Source organism: Panthera onca, chromosome E2 (genome assembly GCF_046562875.1).
Source record: "Panthera onca isolate mPanOnc1 chromosome E2, mPanOnc1 haplotype 2, whole genome shotgun sequence".
Lineage (NCBI taxonomy): Eukaryota > Metazoa > Chordata > Mammalia > Carnivora > Felidae > Panthera > Panthera onca.
The window spans coordinates 42,478,892-42,497,194 of NC_138353.1; the positions used below are offsets into that span (position 1 = coordinate 42,478,892).

The 18,303-nt window shown below is 57.4% G+C and overlaps 3 protein-coding genes across 14 annotated transcripts; 2 read left to right on the forward strand and 1 right to left on the reverse strand.

The window, feature by feature from the left end:
- The first annotated feature begins 621 nt into the window (after positions 1-621).
- Positions 622-5,418, forward strand: HSF4 (heat shock transcription factor 4). 4 transcript variants are annotated; one of them, XM_060650525.2, is made up of 13 exons: positions 622-744; positions 1,417-1,525; positions 1,615-1,742; positions 1,842-1,966; positions 2,241-2,316; positions 2,458-2,522; positions 3,048-3,150; positions 3,391-3,532; positions 3,758-3,881; positions 4,417-4,522; positions 4,611-4,676; positions 4,800-4,869; positions 5,147-5,418. In XM_060650525.2, the coding sequence occupies exons 1-13, from the start codon at positions 622-624 to the stop codon at positions 5,296-5,298; spliced, it is 1,389 nt and encodes a 462-aa protein (XP_060506508.1). In that variant the 3' UTR covers positions 5,299-5,418. The 4 variants fall into 4 exon arrangements, 3 of the variants coding, with proteins under 3 accessions (XP_060506508.1, XP_060506506.1, XP_060506507.1); XM_060650523.2 differs by having other exon boundaries at positions 3,405-3,532; positions 3,654-3,881; positions 4,357-4,522; XM_060650524.2 differs by having other exon boundaries at positions 3,405-3,532; positions 3,654-3,881.
- An 843-nt stretch (positions 5,419-6,261) lies between these two features.
- Positions 6,262-9,727, forward strand: NOL3 (nucleolar protein 3). Of its 2 annotated transcripts, XM_078438869.2 has the most exons (5): positions 6,262-6,414; positions 8,744-9,046; positions 9,179-9,375; positions 9,436-9,487; positions 9,578-9,727. In XM_078438869.2, exons 1-5 carry the CDS (start codon positions 6,372-6,374, stop codon positions 9,583-9,585), a joined length of 603 nt encoding a protein of 200 aa, XP_078294995.1. In that variant the 5' UTR covers positions 6,262-6,371; the 3' UTR covers positions 9,586-9,727. The 2 variants fall into 2 exon arrangements, with proteins under 2 accessions (XP_078294995.1, XP_060506533.1); XM_060650550.3 differs by having other exon boundaries at positions 9,179-9,487.
- A 414-nt stretch (positions 9,728-10,141) lies between these two features.
- On the reverse strand, positions 10,142-18,011 carry MATCAP1 (microtubule associated tyrosine carboxypeptidase 1). 8 transcript variants are annotated; one of them, XM_060650529.3, is made up of 8 exons: positions 17,411-17,807; positions 16,460-16,655; positions 14,654-15,279; positions 14,429-14,572; positions 14,028-14,160; positions 12,771-13,076; positions 12,540-12,637; positions 10,142-11,516 (listed from the first exon to the last, which is right to left on the reverse strand). In XM_060650529.3, exons 3-8 carry the CDS (start codon positions 15,221-15,223, stop codon positions 11,352-11,354), a joined length of 1,416 nt encoding a protein of 471 aa, XP_060506512.1. In that variant the 5' UTR covers positions 15,224-15,279; positions 16,460-16,655; positions 17,411-17,807; the 3' UTR covers positions 10,142-11,351. The 8 variants fall into 8 exon arrangements, 7 of the variants coding, with proteins under 7 accessions (XP_060506512.1, XP_060506513.1, XP_060506510.1 ...); XM_060650530.3 differs by lacking the exon at positions 16,460-16,655 and having other exon boundaries at positions 14,654-14,851; positions 14,969-15,279; positions 17,411-17,806; XM_060650527.3 differs by lacking the exons at positions 16,460-16,655; positions 17,411-17,807 and adding an exon at positions 17,911-18,011.
- Between the last annotated feature and the right edge of the window lie 292 nt (positions 18,012-18,303).

The following is an 18,303-nucleotide window of genomic DNA, read 5'->3' on the forward strand; positions in this document are numbered from 1 at the left end:
GCGCCTCTGGGGAGAGTGTGAAATAAAAAAAAATCCTGCAGCAACACTGCGTCCTGTGCAAAGGCGGCGCTGGCTCTTAACAGGGAGAGCAGGGAACCCGCAGAGGCCAGAGGACCCCACCAGGTAGGCGTAGGAGAGATCATTTGTACTGATAAGCTACGGCTGCGGCTGCGGCGGTCAGGGACCGGGCACTCCGCATCCTTGGAAAGACCATGTCTCAGAGTTCTTCGGGAGGGTGCCAGCTTCTCCTCTCCGCATCCCAACCCCTTCACTTCTATCTGCCCTCTCTATCCAGGCCATGGCCATCACCTTCTAGACTTTTTCAGCCCACACCAGGCCGCGCACGGGCGATTTCTCCCTAAGAACAAAGGGTGACACTCGAACCCAGGTCTCCGTCCCCACCGCACCCTCCACTCACATCGGATCCCAGCCTTCCCTTTCTGTCCGCTGTTGCTGCGGCCGCGGCCTGAGCCCCGCCCCGTGGGTTCGCACGTGGCCCCCGCCTGACCCGGCGCCCGGAGGCGGAGTAGGGAGGGGCGGGCGGCAAACGCAGCACTTTCCGCGGCTTTGACAAGCCCGCGGCGCCCGGGCCCGAGCGCTTAGCCGGGCCGAGACTGCGCCATGCAGGAAGCGCCAGCAGCGCTGCCCACGGAGCCGGGCCCCAGCCCCGTGCCTGCCTTCCTCGGCAAGCTGTGGGCGCTGGTGGGTGACCCGGGGACCGACCATCTGATCCGCTGGAGCCCGGTGAGGGCTGGGGCCCCTTGATTTCCCCAGTGGTCCCCGGGATCCTTCCACGTCAGTGAACATCCACGGCCACCCAACCCCCGCCTGGGATAGGGCTGTGGGTTCCCCGATTCAGCTGTCCTGGGTAGTTTACCTTGGAGGGGGTGTGCGAGATGGAGGTGAGGCTACTTCCTACAGACCGAGGAAAGGGTAGGTAGGAGCCTTCTGGAGACCAAGAGCCTGAGGGATCTTTGAGGTCAGTTAGTTCCCACCCCACCCCAGCAGACAGATCGGAAAACAGAGACCAGAAGAGGGAGGGAAGGGCTGGGGCTGGTTCTAGCTCAAAGTAACATCTTGGGTCTGGGACCCGTCCAGGGCTGGAACCCAAAAACCCTGGCCTTTGCTCCTCCTTTCCGAGAACCCAGTAGAGATTTTTGGGTTGGGCTAGGGTAAGAATACACTGTGGTGGCCCCAGGCTAGGCCTCATAGCTGGTGCAGTTCTGGCCTCGTCCCATGTCTCCAGGAGTGGCCGGTCCCCAGCGGAGTGAGAGTGTGTGTGTGTGTGTGTGTGTGTGTGTGTGTGTGTGCGCGCGCGCGCGCGCCAGAGCGCGGGCCTGGCCGTGGGCGGGCACGCCTCACTGTGTCGTCCCGTCTCCGCCCGCACGGTGGGTGGGCGGGAGGCGTTCTTGGCAGAGCGGGACCAGTTTCCTCGTAAGCGACCAGAGCCGCTTCGCCAAGGAAGTGCTGCCCCAATACTTCAAACACAGCAACATGGCGAGCTTTGTGCGGCAACTCAACATGTGTGAGTCCTTAGGGCAAGACGGGAATTGGGTGTGAGTGACTTGGTGCGCGGGGATGGGGCAGTTCACTCCCCCACGCCCCACTCCCTAGACGGTTTTCGGAAGGTGGTGAGCATCGAACAGGGCGGCCTGCTGAGGCCAGAGCGCGACCACGTCGAATTCCAGCACCCGAGCTTCGTACGCGGCCGAGAGCAACTACTGGAACGCGTGCGGCGCAAGGTGGGTACGGCATGCAGGAACCAGCACCCCCGATAGAGGTGTTGAGACGGCTGGCCGTGTTCTAGATGACTCTGATCCGATGGTGCTTCCCACCTACAGGTGCCTGCGCTGCGCAGCGACGACGGCCGCTGGCGCCCCGAGGACTTGGGCCGGCTGCTGGGCGAGGTGCAGGCTTTGCGGGGAGTGCAGGAGAGCACCGAGGCGCGGCTGCGGGAGCTCAGGCAGTGCGGGGGGGGGAGGGGGCATAGGAGGGGGGAAGGGGGGAAGGGGAGTCTGGACGAGAGAACACTAGCTACCAGGCTGTTCTTCTGCACAGCTCCTTCCTCTCTCGTGTCTTGGTGCCTCCATCCAGACAAATGGGCTGAACTGTGGAACTCTATTCTCTATGGATGGACGATCGTCTGAGTGGTCGTGGGTTCAGGCCTGCCATTCTGTGGGGGGTGGTGACTGGGCGGACTCTCAGGTGCCTCAGCACCCCTCCCCCACGCCTTCCCGCAGGCAGAACGAGATCTTATGGAGGGAGGTGGTGACTTTACGGCAGAGCCATGGTCAGCAGCACCGGGTCATTGGCAAGGTGTTCTTCTCCCCCTACCCCACTTCTCTCTTCCACTCCTGAACACACCCACCTCCTCTGCCGGGGCGGCGAATCCACCTGGAAGTGCCTTGGGTTGGGGCAAGGTCCGAAGTATGAATTAACCCTTTGCTTCCTCTTTAGCTGATCCAGTGCCTCTTCGGGCCACTTCAGACAGGGCCCAGCAACGCAGGAGCTAAGAGAAAGCTGTGAGTGAGAAAGTCTGGGATGACGCCCCCCTTCCACACTCACTTCCAGGAGCCTCTCTGTCAGAGGACCCATGCCTGAACTCCATCTCCTCCAGTAGACCCCTCACTGGGAATCCTCATTCTTCTTCCCTGCAATACCGTTTTTCTTCACTCCATGGCAATGTCCCCAAGGGCCCACCTCCAGGGCTTTCCCCCTCTCTCCCCAACTCTACCACCAAGTACCCCCATTCCCAGATCCCTATGTTCCAGGACCTTCTCCCCCAATTCCACCACCCCCAGCAATCCCTTCCCCCTCACTCCAAAGCATCCCAACAGCAGAGGGTCTGGGGCTGAAACCATGCTCCCTCCCTCCCCTCTCCACCCCCAAAGGGCCCCCATCTCTGGGTGGAGCCCCTTCGGCCTCCAGCATGTGACTGATGCCCTGGCAACAGGCCTCAGCTCTGCTGACTTGGCTGCTGGGGCCTGAGGGAGGGAGGTGCAGGCTGAGAGGCATGGGGGATGAACCTGCCCCGCCCCCCTGCACAGGTCCCTGATGCTGGATGAGGGGAGCTCATGCCCAACAGCAGCCAAATTCAGTGCCTGCCCCCTACCTGGTGCCCTCCTTCAGGATCCCTACTTTATCCAGTCGGTAGGTTTTTGCTCCTCCTCCCTTCCCTAGGGCATAGCTGGGATTATGGACAGGCTATTCTTTTCCTCCATTCCCAAAAAGGAAGAGAAGGTGGAGTCCAGCTTCTCCTCTCCATGGCCCAAGACCCAGGTTCCCCAGCATGGACTGAGCCTACCCCCTCAAACCTTACTCTGTAGACCTGGTCCATGTGGGTACTGGTTGGGTTCTGACTCTTCCTGTGACTTGAAGGACTGGGCCTAGCTGTCTTCTTACAGCCCCTCCCAGAGACCACCTTGGGCCTCACCAGCTCTCACAGGGCCAGGGGCCCTATCATTTCTGACATCCATGAAGACTCTCCATCCCCTGATGGGACCAGGCTTTCTCCTTCCAGTGGTGGCAGGAGGTAAGACAGACAGGGCTGCCCACTGGGGAGCCTGTGGGGGATGACCCGGCAGCCCAGATGGCTATGGGGGAATGGAGGGAAGTCAGTGCAAGGGTCTGGTTGAAGCTTTTCTCTGGTGCAGGGAGAAGGGCCTGGCACTGCTCAAAGAAGAGCCGGCCAGTCCAGGGGGGGAAGGCGAGGCCGGGCTGGCTCTGGCCCCAAACGAGTGTGACTTCTGCGTGACAGCACCCCCACCGCTGCCTGTGGCTGTGGTGCAGGCCATCCTGGAAGGGAAAGGGAGCTTCAGCCCTGACGGGCCCAGGAATGCCCAACAGCCTGAACCAAGAGGTCTCAGGGAGGTACCTGACAGGTGAGCAAAAGAGTCCATTCTTGACTGTGAGCCCTGTGGGCTACTTTTCCAGACAGACCACCACTAACTAACTTCCCAGCCCTGTCTGCTCCTTGGTGGCTGAGGGGGAGGTCTGGCACTATGATCTGAACTAATTTCCCAGAGTTGCTCTAAAGAGTACCTGCATCACAGTTCCCTGAAAAATAGAAATTCCCATCAGGTCAATCAGCATATCTATGGTAGGGTTCAGGAACCCAGGAACACTTATTGTGAAGGAATTCATTGGGGTGAATGGAAACATTGTAAAGTACACAATAGCTTAAGAACCACTGATGTTGACAACTGCAAAGAGAGGGTATATATCCCATGACCCTACCTCCATAACCCAAACCTCAGGTCAAAGGTAGGAGGCAGAGGCACTCTTTAAGTATACTCTAGGTGGGGAGTCCTCTCCTACCATTTTGTAGATGTCAGATTTTGATCCTGATGTATCCAGAATCCTTGGGAATCTAATGGGGGTGAACACTGCAGGCCGACAGCAGTTCTCTGTGCACAGGGGAACTCTGGGCCTGGACAGGGGGATGCGGAGCCCAGAGAATCTTCTGCCTCCCATGCTGCTTCGGGCCCCCCCTGAAAGTGTGGAGCCTGCGGGGCCCCTGGATGTGAGTACACCTTCAGCAGGGCAGGGGCATGGGGCTTGGTGGGGTTTGTGTAGTCGGGAAGGCACCACTGACCCAGAGCTTCCCCCAGGTGCTAGGCCCCAGCCACCAAGGGCGAGAGTGGACCCTGATGGACTTGGACATGGAGCTGTCCCTGGTAAGGTGAAGGTGGGGAGGGCAGGGGTTAGGGTTGCTGAGCCAAGCCCTTAGCCAGTGCCCGAGAGCTCCCCTTCTCAGTTCTCTTGGTTGGCCAGCTGCTTCCTGGGGTTTTCCTATGCAGATGCAGCCATTGGTTCCAGAGAGGAGTGAGAATGAGCTGGCAGTCAAGGGGTTAAATTCTCCAGGGCCAGGTAACAGTTGTGGTGACTCAGGACTAGGGGGGAGGCCCTAACTGGTCTGAGCTACCAGGATTGGGTAGGCTGGGCAGTTTGTGTTTTGGAGGGAAATCCCCAGAGTTCTGGCAGCCCTCTGAGAGCCACCCACCCTCTTGCTGTTGGGTGAAAGCAGGGAGGTTAAGAATGGATGTTTCATCCTAACTGACCAGAGGTAGGGCAGGCAAGGCTCTCCTTCCTCAAAGATAGAAGGAAGAGCTGTTTCTCCCTGCTGAGCACAGTCCAATTCTCCTAGGGAAGGACTCCACACTTGGGGCACCACTCCTGCTGGATGTCCAAGCGGCTTTGGGAAGCCCAGCTCTCGGCCTTCCTGGAGCTTTAACGATTTACAGCGCCCCTGAGAGCCGAGCCTCCTACCTGGGCCCAGGGGCCAATCCCTCCCCCTGAAACCCGCTCTGCTCTGAAGTCAGCCCTTCTCAGCTTCCTCGTGCCCCCCTAGAAGAGGCTGATTGAAGACCCTGTTACTTCTCCATTACTGAACCCTGCACATAAAATGCATTTTTTTTTCTGTGTTTCTGGTCTCTTTTCTCTACCGACCAGGGAGCATAGAACTCACGGTGGGGGTGGGGGGGTGGGGGACTTTGCATTTACAGAAATTTCCAGCTCCTAAGGCTTTAATAGTGGAACCCCTGGAGAGTGGAGGTTAGCTCCACTCCCTGCTTAGCTCCCATCCTCTGGCCTCATCCAGGGCTAGCATGTGGCCACTGCAACCTCCAGAACTCAGGGGCTTTTGGGGTCACATCCAGCCTTCTAATGCATCTGCTCTGTGATCGTGGGTAAGCTGGTCCCCTTCTCTGAGCCTTATCTGCGACAAGCAGAGAGAATTCAAGGAGAAGATGGATGTAAAGCATCTGGTAATTGCCAGGCCAAGAGGCTGGGCGCTGGATATTTGGGGCCGCAGGCCCAACCACCCGCTCGCTGACTCAGCTGATGCACCCTGGGTGGAGAGGGAAAACGGACTACGTGTGTGAGCCCAGGCGGTGCTCGGCCTCTGCGGCCTGCTTCCCGGTGTCCTAAGAAGAACGCCCCCCTCTTCTCCACCCCTTCCCAGTTCCCGGCAGCCCTGGCCGCCCCGCCCCCTCAGCAGCTGCTGCTCCCACCCCCTCCCTGCCCAGCCCTTTCTGCCTTGTCATCTACTGCCCCGCGGAGGCTCGACTCTTGAGTGGGGCCGCCCGGAACGCACAGAACCGGGACCCCCCCCCCCCCCACCGCCACCTGGCTGGAGGAGGGAAGAGAAACTGATTGGGCAGAATCTGCGCCCCCTCATCACCAGCCGCGCTCGAAGGAGGTCTGTGAGCCCCGCCCCTCCGCCGGACTCTAGCTCTGGGACTGGGTGGAGGGGAGGTAAGGGGAGCCTTGTGATCTCACTTTCGCAAAAGCTCCCGCAGTTTCCCACAACCCTTGCTCCCTAGCGTAAGAGCCTGCGCAGCGAGGTGGGAAGGAGACCCAGACCCCTCTGGATGCGTGGCACCTGTAACCTCCTGAAGCTCCGGGAAGAATTTGGTCTGTGACCCTTGAAGGACTAGCCACGACAAAACTTTGGTATTCACTTCTGAGCATTGGGTCGCAGGGGGAGACCCAGACCAGCTAGGGTCTCTGCACCTCAGACTGAGGTGCACAAAGTACAGGACTTGGCATAATGTGGGGAGGAGGTTAACATGAAAATAAGTTGGGGAGCAATGAGGGAAAAGGAGGGGCCAGTTCAACCTGTCCCCCCCCCCCCCCAATTCTCTGCACTTGTACAGAGTAGGTCCTGCACCTGTGACTGGGGGCACAGTCTTTGGAGGTCTCTGCCAAAGAGGGCAGAGGGTCCGTGTGCACAGTGCAGTGATGTCCACACAGTTGTGACGGTGTATGCTGTTTACTGGTTCCACAAGAGAAGGAACCAGTCTGCTTTTGGGACATTCTGGCACTGGGGTGGAAAAGGGGACATTTGAGTCACAGAGGATGGGTCCACAGCATGGAGGTAAGGAAAGGGTATTCCAGGCTTAGGGAACAGCATCTGCATCTGGTTCAGATGTGCCAGGGGCTTACAGGGTTCTCCCAGCACTGTGTGGTGGAGGGAAGTGGGAGAAACCCCAGCTGTCCAGGTTAGGAGGTGGCCTAGAGCAGCCAGGCCAGATAATCTTGATTCTCTCTGATGGGCAGTGGGGGGAAACAGACAGGCCATTAAGGCTGATGTTCTGCTTCGCAGGAATTCTTGTTGTAGTTCAAGTTAGAGCAAATCAGATCCCAGTTCTGCCACTTGGTCTCTCTGAACCTGTCTCCTCACCTGTAAAATGGGGACAATAAATCCTGTCCCAGGGGCTTGTCAAAGTCACTATGTGGTGGGAGTGATGGGATGGGACTGAGATGTACTTAGAAAGACTGTCATAGGAGATGAGGTGACCATGGTGGGGTTGAGGGGGATACTAATAGAGACCACTGAGAGGTAGAGGAGCAGCATTTGTCAGAGATGTGACATGAAGGGAGAGGGAGGGGTGGGGGTAGTTCTGGTCTCTGGTCAGTGGCTGGGGGAAGGGCTGACACTTCAGTATGGCTAGGAGGGTGAAATGGCCAGGGAGGCATAGCTTGACACCAGGTGGTAGTGAGAGAGACCTGGGAGGCAGGATGGGGGCTAGGACCAAAGGCGCTCACCCAGACCTGGAGCCAGGTAGGGAGGTAGCAGAGTGACCCCCAAAGGAGGATGAGACCCGGGAGGGTGCTGTGTGAACAAAGCCAAGGCTGGTGTAGGTGGGCTGAAGGAGGGAGTGGTTCAGGGCCTGACCTATTTTGCCCCTTAATGCCACGGGCTTTGCTGCCTGGGTCAGGCCACTCCAAAAGTGATGGACCTTTATCCTTGGTTGTTAATAAATGGACACAGCAGATTAATTTCTGCCTAAGACCTGCTGCTTGCGAGAGACAGTCTCTCAAAATGGGAGGATCCATGGAGGAAAACAGAAAAGTTCAGCAAGCATTTGTTGGTGGCTTTTATGAGTTGGGTCTGTGGTACCTAAAGATGAAGCATTCCCAGGGAAGATTCCCAGGGAATCAGGGAGACGTTGGGTCTCAGGTAATGTCAGGAGGTCTTGGTCAGAGCTAGGTCTCAAGAGGATTCAGGCATCCCTGCTCAGGTATTAGGGAGCCAGGAAGCACCATCAGACCAATGTCAGGGTTACAACATAGTGGTCGTATTGGTGAGGGACTGGAGGGGTGGAGCCTCCCCCAGAAAGATGGGCCTCAGGATCAGGATAGGAGCCTAGACTTCCTTCAGTTGGTGAGGGAAGGCTCTCAGCACTTGTGCTCTGGGTGCAGAGGGGATTCAGCACTCAGCAGAGTCTAAGCTGTACATGAAAGGCTAGACTAAGTAAGAGGTTAGGATGACAGAGAAATACTCAGCAGATAGACTGAAAAGGACCTGACTGCAAACTGGGTGTTGAGTATCCAGGTCAATTGTAGGTCTTTCTGCTTGTTAAGGTGGGGAAGCAGGCTGGGAAAAAGAATTTAGTTTGGATAAACGGTCTGAATCAAATGCAGGATCTGCAGGCAGCGGGGACACAGGAGGGACGTCCTGACTGGGGAGAGTGGTCGAGAGTAAATAAGGGCCCAGGGATAGCATAGAGGAGAGGGGAGCCACAGCTGACGTTCAGGAACCCAAGGAGAAGCCTGAGGAGGAGACGGGACAGAAACAGCCTGAAAGGCAGGAGGTACAAGTCCTGTGCTGAGGAGCTGTCGGGCTGCCCGGGTCAAGGTGAACTTAAATCCCAGCCACGAGTGTTCACGGAGACCCTGGGAGAGAGGTCAAGGGCGGGGGAGTCCTTGCCCTATTACCTCTCTCCCCTCCCCCATGCAGCCCCCACCATGGGCAATGCGCAGGAGCGGCCCTCAGAGACGATCGATCGCGAGCGGAAACGCCTAGTGGAGACGCTGCAGGACGACTCCGGGCTGCTGCTGGATGCACTGCTGGCGCGCGGCGTGCTCACCGGGCCTGAGTATGAGGCGTTGGACGCGCTGCCTGATGCCGAGCGCAGGGTGCGTCGCCTGCTGCTGCTGGTACAAAGCAAGGGCGAGGCCGCCTGCCAGGAGCTGCTGCACTGCGCCCAGCGTACTACGCGCGCGCCAGACCCGGCCTGGGACTGGCAGCACGTGGGCACTGGTGAGCGCGAGAGGGGCGGGGCCTGGGCCAGAGCACGGGGCTTGGCGGGAAGGGTAGAGTGTGGAGCTGAGTTGTAGATGCCCGTGTGTCAAGGATACCGCTGAGGCCTTAAAATGAGATACTCCAATCCAGGCTACCGGGAACGCAGCTACGACCCTTCATGCCCTGGCCACTGGACGCCTGAAGCACCTGACTTGAGGACTGCTTGTCCCGAACCGCCCAGAGCTTCAGACTGCGACGAGGCTGGGGTTTCAGGGGGCTCGGAGGCAGTATCCGGAACCCTCGAGGAACTCGATCCGGAAGTGGAAGCTGAAGTCTCTGAAGGGGCTGAGCCAGAGTTGGAACCCCAAATGGATCCGGAACCAGAGCCAGCACCTGAACTAGTGTCAGAGCCAGAGCCAGAGCCAGAGCCCGACTTTGAGGCGGGTGACGAGTCTGAAGGTGTGAGGCTACCCAAACCTGGTGTCGGATTGGCGGGAGGGTCCCCCCCCCCCGCCCACGCAACTACTTTTTTCCCCCCATCATTTCTAGATTCCTGAATGTCAGAGTGCTGATAGGCTGCTGCTCTCTGCCCAAAGCAGACAGGACCTGGGATTCTGCTCTGGCATTGGGGAGGATGCCACCAAGTCTCCACCTGACCCAGTACCACTGGAAGTGAATAAACTCTGGTGGGTCACCTTGGGCCCTCTCTGTGACTCTGACTTTTTGCCCAGGGACTAGGGTGAAGATCCATACCCCTGAGTCTTAGCAACCTGGGAAGCCCTGTGCCCCACTGCCTTGTCCTTAGCCCCTTTTCATCCTCAATAGCCCAAGCCACACTCCCCTGGAGCCCTCAGTTCCAGGCCCCCAGTGGGATGACGGCCATACCCCAGGGCCCTGCCCTACAGCCCTTTTCCTCTCATGAACCAATTGGGGGGGTGGGGTGCTGTGTAGTCACCAGTCCCACTTCAGGGAAACCGTTGGGCCTGGTGCAGAGAGCCAGAGGAAGGGAGATTTCTCTCCACTTAGGACAGGCTAGAGCTCACAGCCCTGGGAAGTGAGATTAGAAGTGAGAGAGGAAGAGGAAGGGATCTTGGGTAGACAGAGCCCACACACTTCATTGTGATTGTTGTTTTAATTGTCTGGTTTCTCTCTGGACCCGGAGCTCTGTGAGGGTTCTGACGATTAACTGGCACACAGAAGGTGATCTACACGTATTCACTGACTAAATGAATAAGGACTTTCCAACTGCATTTCTGAATTTTACAGGTGGGAAAACCAAGGGCAAGGTCGGGGTGGGAACAGGTCAATGTCACACAGTCGAGTGAGGTGAAAATGGAAGCAACAACCACCTCTACACCTCTCCTGGTCCAAGAGGGGCTCGGACTTAGGACGATGGCTAGGGGCCTGCCCCTCAGGCTTGAGTGTGACTGCTGCCAGGCAATGCCACCCTCTGCCAGAGACCAGCTGTGAGGGTATGGGCAAAGACAGGAATAGCACAGGCCAATGGTGGGGGGTAGGGGCAGGGCCAGGTGAACTCTTGGGCTTGACGCACAAGGCCTGAAGAACTGTGTGTGTGTGTGTGTGTGTGTGTGTGTGTGTGTGTGAGAAAGAGAGGGAGGGAGATGAGAGTGGGGCTAGGAACAGTTGGTGCCTTCCAGAGGAGCTCTGTTCCCTCCACCAAACCTTCAGAAGCTGCTGCCTCCCAAGACCCAGGATGCAGAGCACATAAATAGGGAATAAATACATGACCAGTGGGAGAGGCAAAATGCTGGAAAGCACACCCCAGCCCAGCTGGGTCTCTACCACCAGGATCCCTGCCCCTTGAGTCTGTGTGAAAGCCAGGCCCTCAGGCTCAGGCAGTCACCCCAAGAGAAGGGAGATCCCCACCAGGACCCAGTGAGAGGTAGACAGCGTGAAAGCTGAAGGAGCACCAAGGGGCCAAGTGGGGGAAGGGAGAGACTGGAGTATGCAGACACTCAAAGCCATCTCATGCAAGAACAAGTTTCTACCCCCAAACCACCCCCCATTCCCATCATGCTCAGCTTCCCTCCTGCCCTCAGGCTTACCTTCTGCTCAAGAGAGAACTAGAGGTAGGAGGGCAGACTCAGTTTGCCTGACATGCTGCTACTGGTCCCTAGGCCCCAGCGAGGCTACCAAGGGACACAAACCCTCTGATGCCATCCCTACCTCCTGGGATGCTCCTGCCCTCCCAGTTCCCCAAGAAACATCTAGGCCATGGAAGCACAGAACAGTCAGCTTCATGTTCGGGGAGCTGATCTGGGGCCCTCTGTCCAGGGCCTCTGCCTACAGCCCTTAACCAGCATCAGTCAGGCAGCAGGCGGCCCAGTTCTGCTTCATCCAGCCGGTTGGTGGCCATGATGTGCTCCAGCTGCTGCCGGTAGCGTGCCAAGTCCTGCATGAAGTGGGGCACCCGGGTATTGTCCAGCACCCCATGGGGCCGCAGATGGTCTACATCCTCATAGGACACCTGCAGGAAGGAAGCTGGGCCTCAGGGGTAGCCAGAGCGATGTGGCTTTCAGGTAGCTGGTCCTAGCTCTCTATGAATTGCTCATTGCCCTCTGCTCCTGGAATGCCTCCTTCTACCCTCTGGATCCACTCCAAGGTTACATACCCTGAGGCTCAGTCCTGGATGTGTTTGTTCTCTCTTCGAATACTTGGTATCGTCCGTGCCCCACAGCCCCACTCTTGTCTCCAGCCCAGCTTTTCCCCTCACCTCCAAATGCAGGTATCAAGCTGACTCCTCAGCACCTTCCCCTGGATCTCCCTCAGACACCTCAGATCCCACACCCAATGCTGAACTGGGTGCCAACTTATGCCAGCCCCACCTTCCGCAAAGTTCTCTAGGCCAGCTCAAGGGAAAGAACCTGGAATATGTCACCCTCCAACTCAGGGTGGTCTTTGAGTTAGAGGGATTCCATTCTCTGAAGAGTGTTCCCCAGCTTGCTCCTCCCTCTGTATGGCTACTGTCCAGTTAGGCCAGACCACCAATTCTTCAGGAGTGATTGGAGAGGTGGCTTCCTCCTCCCCCCACACTCCCTTCCCTAGGCCTCTCTCTCCAATCCACCTTCCACTTAACATCCACAGGGAGCCTTCTAAAGTAAAAATGACATTTCTCTGCTTAAAGCTCTACTGATTTCCCATTGCCTCAGATAGAAGTCCATCTTCCTCAGCCTGGCACAAAAACCCAGAGCCAGAGACTTGGTCTCTGGCCACTTCTCCAGCCTCCTTCCCTAGCCTTTCCTGACTGCTCCCCTGGCCTGAATGCTCACCTCCTTTGAAATGCAGTATCCACCCACACACCTGAAGTCCAGGTCAGGTACCTACTTTTGCTGCCAGGTTGTCACTTCACTTTTGTTCACCTCCACCCAGGTTCCCCCCACCAGAGGAGCTTGGCACCCAGTCCTTAGTCGAGCACCCCTCAGAGGCTCAGGGAACACTGCAGTGACAAGGAGAGCTGACTGGGATCTCTCAGAGGTCCGTGGCCCCCTACCTTGCCCAGTGAAGTCAGCAGTGGGAAATCGATGGTCTGGCGGTGCCGGAGAATGCGCACGATGCCATCCAGGTACACCTGATCCTTGCTGAAGCAGCCTGTGGGCACGGGAGGGCCGTGAGCCCCTGGCCGGAAGCCCACCCTCCTCGCCCCTGCTCAGGGCACTGCCCCCCACCCCGCACCCCGAGGTTTCCTTCAGGGCAACCCTCCCAACACAGCACGGGTGCCCACCCGGCAGCGAGGTGTCAGTCTGCCCGCGCTTGGCGCGCACACAGTACTCCCAGCGCACGTCAGCATCCTGTACGTAGCGCGCCAGGTCCTGGAAGAGCTGGCGGAAGGACATGCGCGAGGCGCGGTGGATGGTGTAGTAGAGCAGTGCGGCACGCCACAGAAATGGCTGCTTGCGGAACAGCACGCTGTGCAGGCTGGCCAAGCCCTCCTCCGTGGGGTTCGCTGGCCGCAGACCGTACTGCAGCCGGCCCTCGGCGCTGTGCCACGGCTGCCGGGCGTTGTTCACTCCCCGCAGGTAGTGAGTGCCTGCAGGGAAGGCGAGGGGAAGGCGACACTGGGTGGGGCATCCAGGGGACCAACCTGTGTCCTGCTACATCCTGCAGGACCTCTAGCGGGTGAAGGTGACTCACGTACACTCCAGCCCCTAAACTCAGGCTCTCGTGCAAGTTCTCCCCACCCCCATTCCCTGCCCCAGACAAATGCATACTCACCCAACCCCAGGCAGCGGGAAGACCCTCCTCAGGTGAACTTGCACCCAAAGACTCAGAGTCCCACACACAAGAATCCTCCCCACCTATCCAGGGCTACACACACAAACAACTCTCCCAAACTCACACTGCCTCCCTATGTTGCCCCCTCTACCCCCTGAGAAGCAGGAACTCACAAACCACCCCGGGCCCCACATCCTGCATGCCCATATCATGTTGAAAGTCATGCTGATGACCCCCAGTGATAAACACCTTTTGCCCAGAGCTACAGAATTCTTGATGAGGAGACACAGACAGAAAGGAATAGTAATTAGTGTCCCATGTTCTCCATTTCAGCTCAGCCTATCCCCTCCTAAAACCTGGCTTTGAGTCCTCAACCAATTCCATTACTAGGATCTGGCCTTCCACCCACCCTGGAGGGCCTCCATGTTGGCTGGGCTAGTGCAACCCTCAGGGTACTCCCTCTGGCCTGTCCAGGCCTCAGCAACCTTGTCCCCACTGTCAAGGGAAATCAGAAAGGAAGCAGAGGGACAAAAGATACCCAAAGGGAGCAAGAGATGAGGGTGAGCCCAGAGAGTGGGCAGGCATGTTCTGGCCTACCTCTGTGAGCCAGAGGGAGTAGGTAGCTGCTCACGAAGGGAAAGGGCCCGTCCTCCGGAAGGAAGGGGAAGAAAGAGAGGGGGTGGGGTTACTGGGGCCCCTCACTGCCCACCACCCCATCCCAGCCCCCTCTCATCCTACCCACCCACCCACCTACCCACACCCTGACCTATCTCGTGCCGCAGCATGCCCTCCAACCAATACTGGCGGGCTCCAGTCAGGTTGATGGCCAATGTTGGTCGGCTGTTCTCCACCATCATCACTGCCTGGGACAGCAGGTCCTCACTCAGCTGCACAACAACCTGCAGGTGGTAGTGACCTAAGCCATGGCCACCAGCCCTGGGGCCAGTATGCAGGTGGACATGCTGATGCCAAAGGGTAGCCAGGCCACACACCTGGCCAGGGCACCCACACTTTACCACCTTTGCTCAGAGCCAGCTCCCACCTTACTGGGGCAGGGATAGGGGCTTGGCTGGGGTCACTATCTGGCCACGTGTAGGGCTGGGCCTGGCATCAGCAGCCTGGTTTGGGGCACATAGAAAAGGGGCCCGGAAGACCGGGCTGGCTCACCTCCCCAGCGCAGCCCTCCTTCTGCATGTATTTGCGCACAATAGACCAGATCTGGCACTTGGTCAGCAGCTGGCCCCCAGTTGCAGCTTCAAAGTGTTCATAGGTACCAAATTTCTCCAGGACAGCCTCAATGATGCCTACTGCCTGCACATAGGGTTGCAATGGCTGGTCAGACCAGGCCTCTTGGGTGGTCAGGCCAGGGTGAGGTGGGCAGGCTAGACTGACCTGATGGATGAACTGTCCAGAAGCCTCACAGTACTTCTCCAGCACAGCCGTGGGCATGGGCTCCTGGTATTCGAACTGTGGGTTGTAGGTATAGTGGGACTGGAAGAACTTGTCCCGCTCACGGTCCATGTTAGTTGGCCGCAAAGCCACCAACATGCAAGGGCTCTTGCTGGCACCACGGCCTGCATCCTTTCGACTCTTAGCAATATGAGGAAGAGAGGCTGCAGACCTCAGGGTGCCCCCACCTGGGTCCCGTCCCCGTCCAGGTGGGGCCCGACCCTGGGTGCCACCCCCCCGCCGTCCAGTACTATTTACAGTATAGGTGCTCTCACTGCGACGCATGTGGCCACGGTGGCCCAAGTGCAGCTCTGAGAAGGGCTGCAGCTCAGGCTGGGGCCGCAGGGCTGAGGGGATTGACAGAGCCAGGGGCAAGGCCAGGGACCGAGGCCAGGGGTACAGCAGTGTCCCATCTCGGTCTGAGGGCTTCAGCCTATGGCGCAAGGACGAGGGACTGGCTGGTGGGCTGGGGGGTGCCTGCTCATACACCTGAGCCCCTGAGTCCAGCACCATTCTGTCCTGGGGGTCACATCCAGCCGAGTCACTCCAACTCCCCACACTGTCGACTTCTGGGGACAAAGAAGGGCATGTGGAGGCCAGTATGAGTGGCTGTGGCCTGAGAATCAGCAGGCCTGTGCTCCATACTGTCCATGCTGGGTGGGTGCTTAGTGGGCTCAGGGTCTGCCACCAAGGGTCTGGGGAGCTGCCCCCTCCCTCACCTCCACCCCAGTGTCCATGCCTTCCAGCAGGCTCACCCAAAGAAGCTGGACTGGGGGAAAGCAGGAGGCAGAACTTATACACCCACCTCGACAGCGGTTACTGGAATCCCCTTAGCCTATGAGCTGCTGAGAACAAGGCCTGAGCCCCTACTCATGGTTTTATCTCCTGTGCCCAGCACCCACACAGGCTGGGAGCTGGGACAGTATAGCCTCAGTTGCTGGGGTGATCAGTGAGGGGCTCTCACCACCTTCTACCTGCCTTCCATCTATGGCCCTTTGTCAGTCTCATCCCTCCCCTCCCACCTGCTCCACCACTCCTCCAGCCCAGTTGGCCTCAGTCAGTTTGAATGCCTGCATGCTCCTTGCTTATGTTAGTCTCTCCACCTGGAATGCTCTCTTTCCTCTGGATCATCTGTGCAAATCCAAATTAGAATCAGGTTTTGGGGAGCAGAGGGAGACTTTAGCAAACTCAAGCCAATCCCTAGTCTGTCTCCTCTCAGAGGCCTCTTTCTAGTGGTCATCCAAGGCCAGTGTTTGGACCTTTACTCCTGACTCTGTACTAGGGCTCAGAACAATCCAGTCTCTCCCCGAAAGTCTGACTGAAGTCTCCAGATTCTGAACTCTCTTGCCTATTCAGGGATACAATTCCAGCATTTCTCCAACATCGTCAATCTCTTCCTCTACTAGATTCTTTCCATCAGCATAAACACTTGCTGTTATTTCTGTCTTAAAAAATCCAAAGCAAACCCTCACTTGACCCCACACTCTCCCAGGCCCACCGCATTTCCCTCCAGCTGCTCCTTATTGCAGCACAACACCCCAAGTCATCTGCATGTAGTCGCTGACTCCTTCTTTCCTGTTCTCTCTTACATTTCACTCCAGCTAGGCTTTTGCCCCACTCTCCATCGAAACTGATCTGACCAAGGTCATCAATGATCACATATTGATCAGCGCACTCAACACAATCATTTCATCTTGGAAACACGTTCTATACTTGGCTTCCCAAATACACTCAAACATATTCTCCTACCTCACTGGCTGTTCATTCTTGGTCTTCATTGTTCATCATTACTATCTTTCTGATCTCTTAATGTTGTCAGGCCTCAGGGCTTGGAAACTTCTATGGAAACTTCTCTCCTCTTCTCCATTTATGCTTACTTCCAAGGGTGATCTCATTCACTTTCATGGTTTCAAAAACATCAGCCCAAACTTCTATAAACTTCAAGCTGGTGTTGCCAGTTCTCAAGTCAACATCTTTACTTGAATTTACAACAGGCATCTCAAACTGAACATGTCCCCTGTCTGGAATGCTTCCCCCTCATATTAACTGCAGGGCTCACTCTCCCACTTTCCTCAGATCTCTGCACAAATATGTTATTAGACAAGTTTCCCTAACACACTCTCTGTAAGATAGTAAACCTCCCCCTCTTTCCTCTCCGCCACAATCTTCCCTTCCCCACGTTATTTTCTGAAGCAGTTATCGCCATCTGAAGTACAGTATATGTCATTACTAGTTACCTCCCTTCTCCTTTTGAATGTTCACAGCTGTGTCCTCAGAACCCAGAATAGTATCTGACCCAGAGCGGTTACTCAATAAATGGGATGAACCCAAGAGCCCTGCTCCTTTGCAGAACTGGAATCATTCCTTCCACACACTCTGTTTCCCTGTATAGATCTGATCCCCCATCCCTACCTCCCTCCGTTCTGCCTAGTAACCACCTGTTTGAAAAAATTTCAGGCCTCAGGCTTCATTCTTCTCAACTAACTGTACACTTTTCTGGACTCCTCACTGATATCTGGGCCTCTCCCTAGACCAGTCCCCTTCATCTCCCCCACCCCTTCTTTCATTCGACCTAGCTCTTCATTCGACCAAGAATACGCCTGCTTCTCTCATGTCTCAGTTCTTTTGCCAAGAATGCCCTCCCAATGTCTCCCTGTAGCAAACTCCTAACCATTTTTCAGGGTTCGGTTTAGGCCTCACCTCCTCCCGGAAGCCTTCCTGGCGTCTTGGAGGCTCCCAGTGTCTAGGCGGCTTCTTTACCACTGTGTCACTGTCGGAGCCTAGGTCTGTGTCTCCCCACCTCCCCCTTAACTCCTTGAGGGCAGGGACGGGTCTGACTGACCCCCATGTCTCAAGCACCCAGCACTACAAGCGGAATGAATGAAAGATGGCTGGGGAGGAGCCCAGACAGAAGGCGGAGTCCAGTGACAAATAAGAGGGTGTGGCCTGCGCCAATAAAAAACTCCGGGAGAGGGTAACGTGGAAGAGGAGCCAATGGGGACGGAGAGATGGAGGAGGGGCGTGACCTGTAGCCAATAAGTGGCGGAGGATGGGACAAAGGGCGTGGCCAATAGAGGGCGGAGCCAGAGGACAATGGAGCGGGGGGAGGGGGGGTACCCGCTCAGATGAGTAGGGGTCGCGCCGCAGGCCTTCGCGGCCTCTCGGAGGTGGAGGGTTCCGTCCGCGTACCGCGCCCCCACCTGTTCGTTCCTCTTCTCGCCACCACCGTTCCCGCTCCGCAACACCAATCGCCAGCCGCCCACCCCGCGGAAGCCGACGCTGGTGACGCACGCACTTGGGTGCGCGCACGCTCACACGAAGGCGCGCGTTTTCGCGTCAATCTCGGCGGCGGCGCGCACCCAAGAACACAGCTGGGGGTGGGACCAGTCAAAGCAGAGGGGGAGGTGTCCGCCACTAGGCCCCGCCCCTGGGCGCGGCGATGTCCTAAGCCCGCCCCCTCTACGAGGGCTGGGGGAGTTTCAGGGCTTCAGGTGCTACTCAGCTTCAGAGTCAGGGCCTGGAGACCCGAGCTCACTGCCCTGGTGCGGATAGGTGGGTCTGTAGTCTGCGTACAGCGGCAGAAGCTCCCGTAC

Coding starts and splice junctions, on each gene's coding strand:
- HSF4 (XM_060650523.2), top strand. CDS start 622: ATGCAGGAAGCGCCAGCAGCGCTGCCCACGGAGCCGGGCCCCAGCCCC. Junction 1,743..1,841: donor TGGAACGCGTGCGGCGCAAG/GTGGGTACGGCA, acceptor TCCCACCTACAG/GTGCCTGCGCTGCGCAGCGA. Junction 1,967..2,240: donor CGGCTGCGGGAGCTCAGGCA/GTGCGGGGGGGG, acceptor GCCTTCCCGCAG/GCAGAACGAGATCTTATGGA.
- NOL3 (XM_060650550.3), top strand. CDS start 6,372: ATGCGTGGCACCTGTAACCTCCTGAAGCTCCGGGAAGAATTTG. Junction 6,415..8,743: donor GAAGCTCCGGGAAGAATTTG/GTCTGTGACCCT, acceptor TCCCCCATGCAG/CCCCCACCATGGGCAATGCG. Junction 9,047..9,178: donor CTGGCAGCACGTGGGCACTG/GTGAGCGCGAGA, acceptor ACTCCAATCCAG/GCTACCGGGAACGCAGCTAC.
- MATCAP1 (XM_060650527.3), bottom strand. CDS start 15,223: ATGGTGCTGGACTCAGGGGCTCAGGTGTATGAGCAGGCACCCCCCAGC. Junction 14,573..14,653: donor CTGGACAGTTCATCCATCAG/GTCAGTCTAGCC, acceptor CCCTATGTGCAG/GCAGTAGGCATCATTGAGGC. Junction 11,517..12,539: donor TGCTGACTTCACTGGGCAAG/GTAGGGGGCCAC, acceptor TCCTTCCTGCAG/GTGTCCTATGAGGATGTAGA.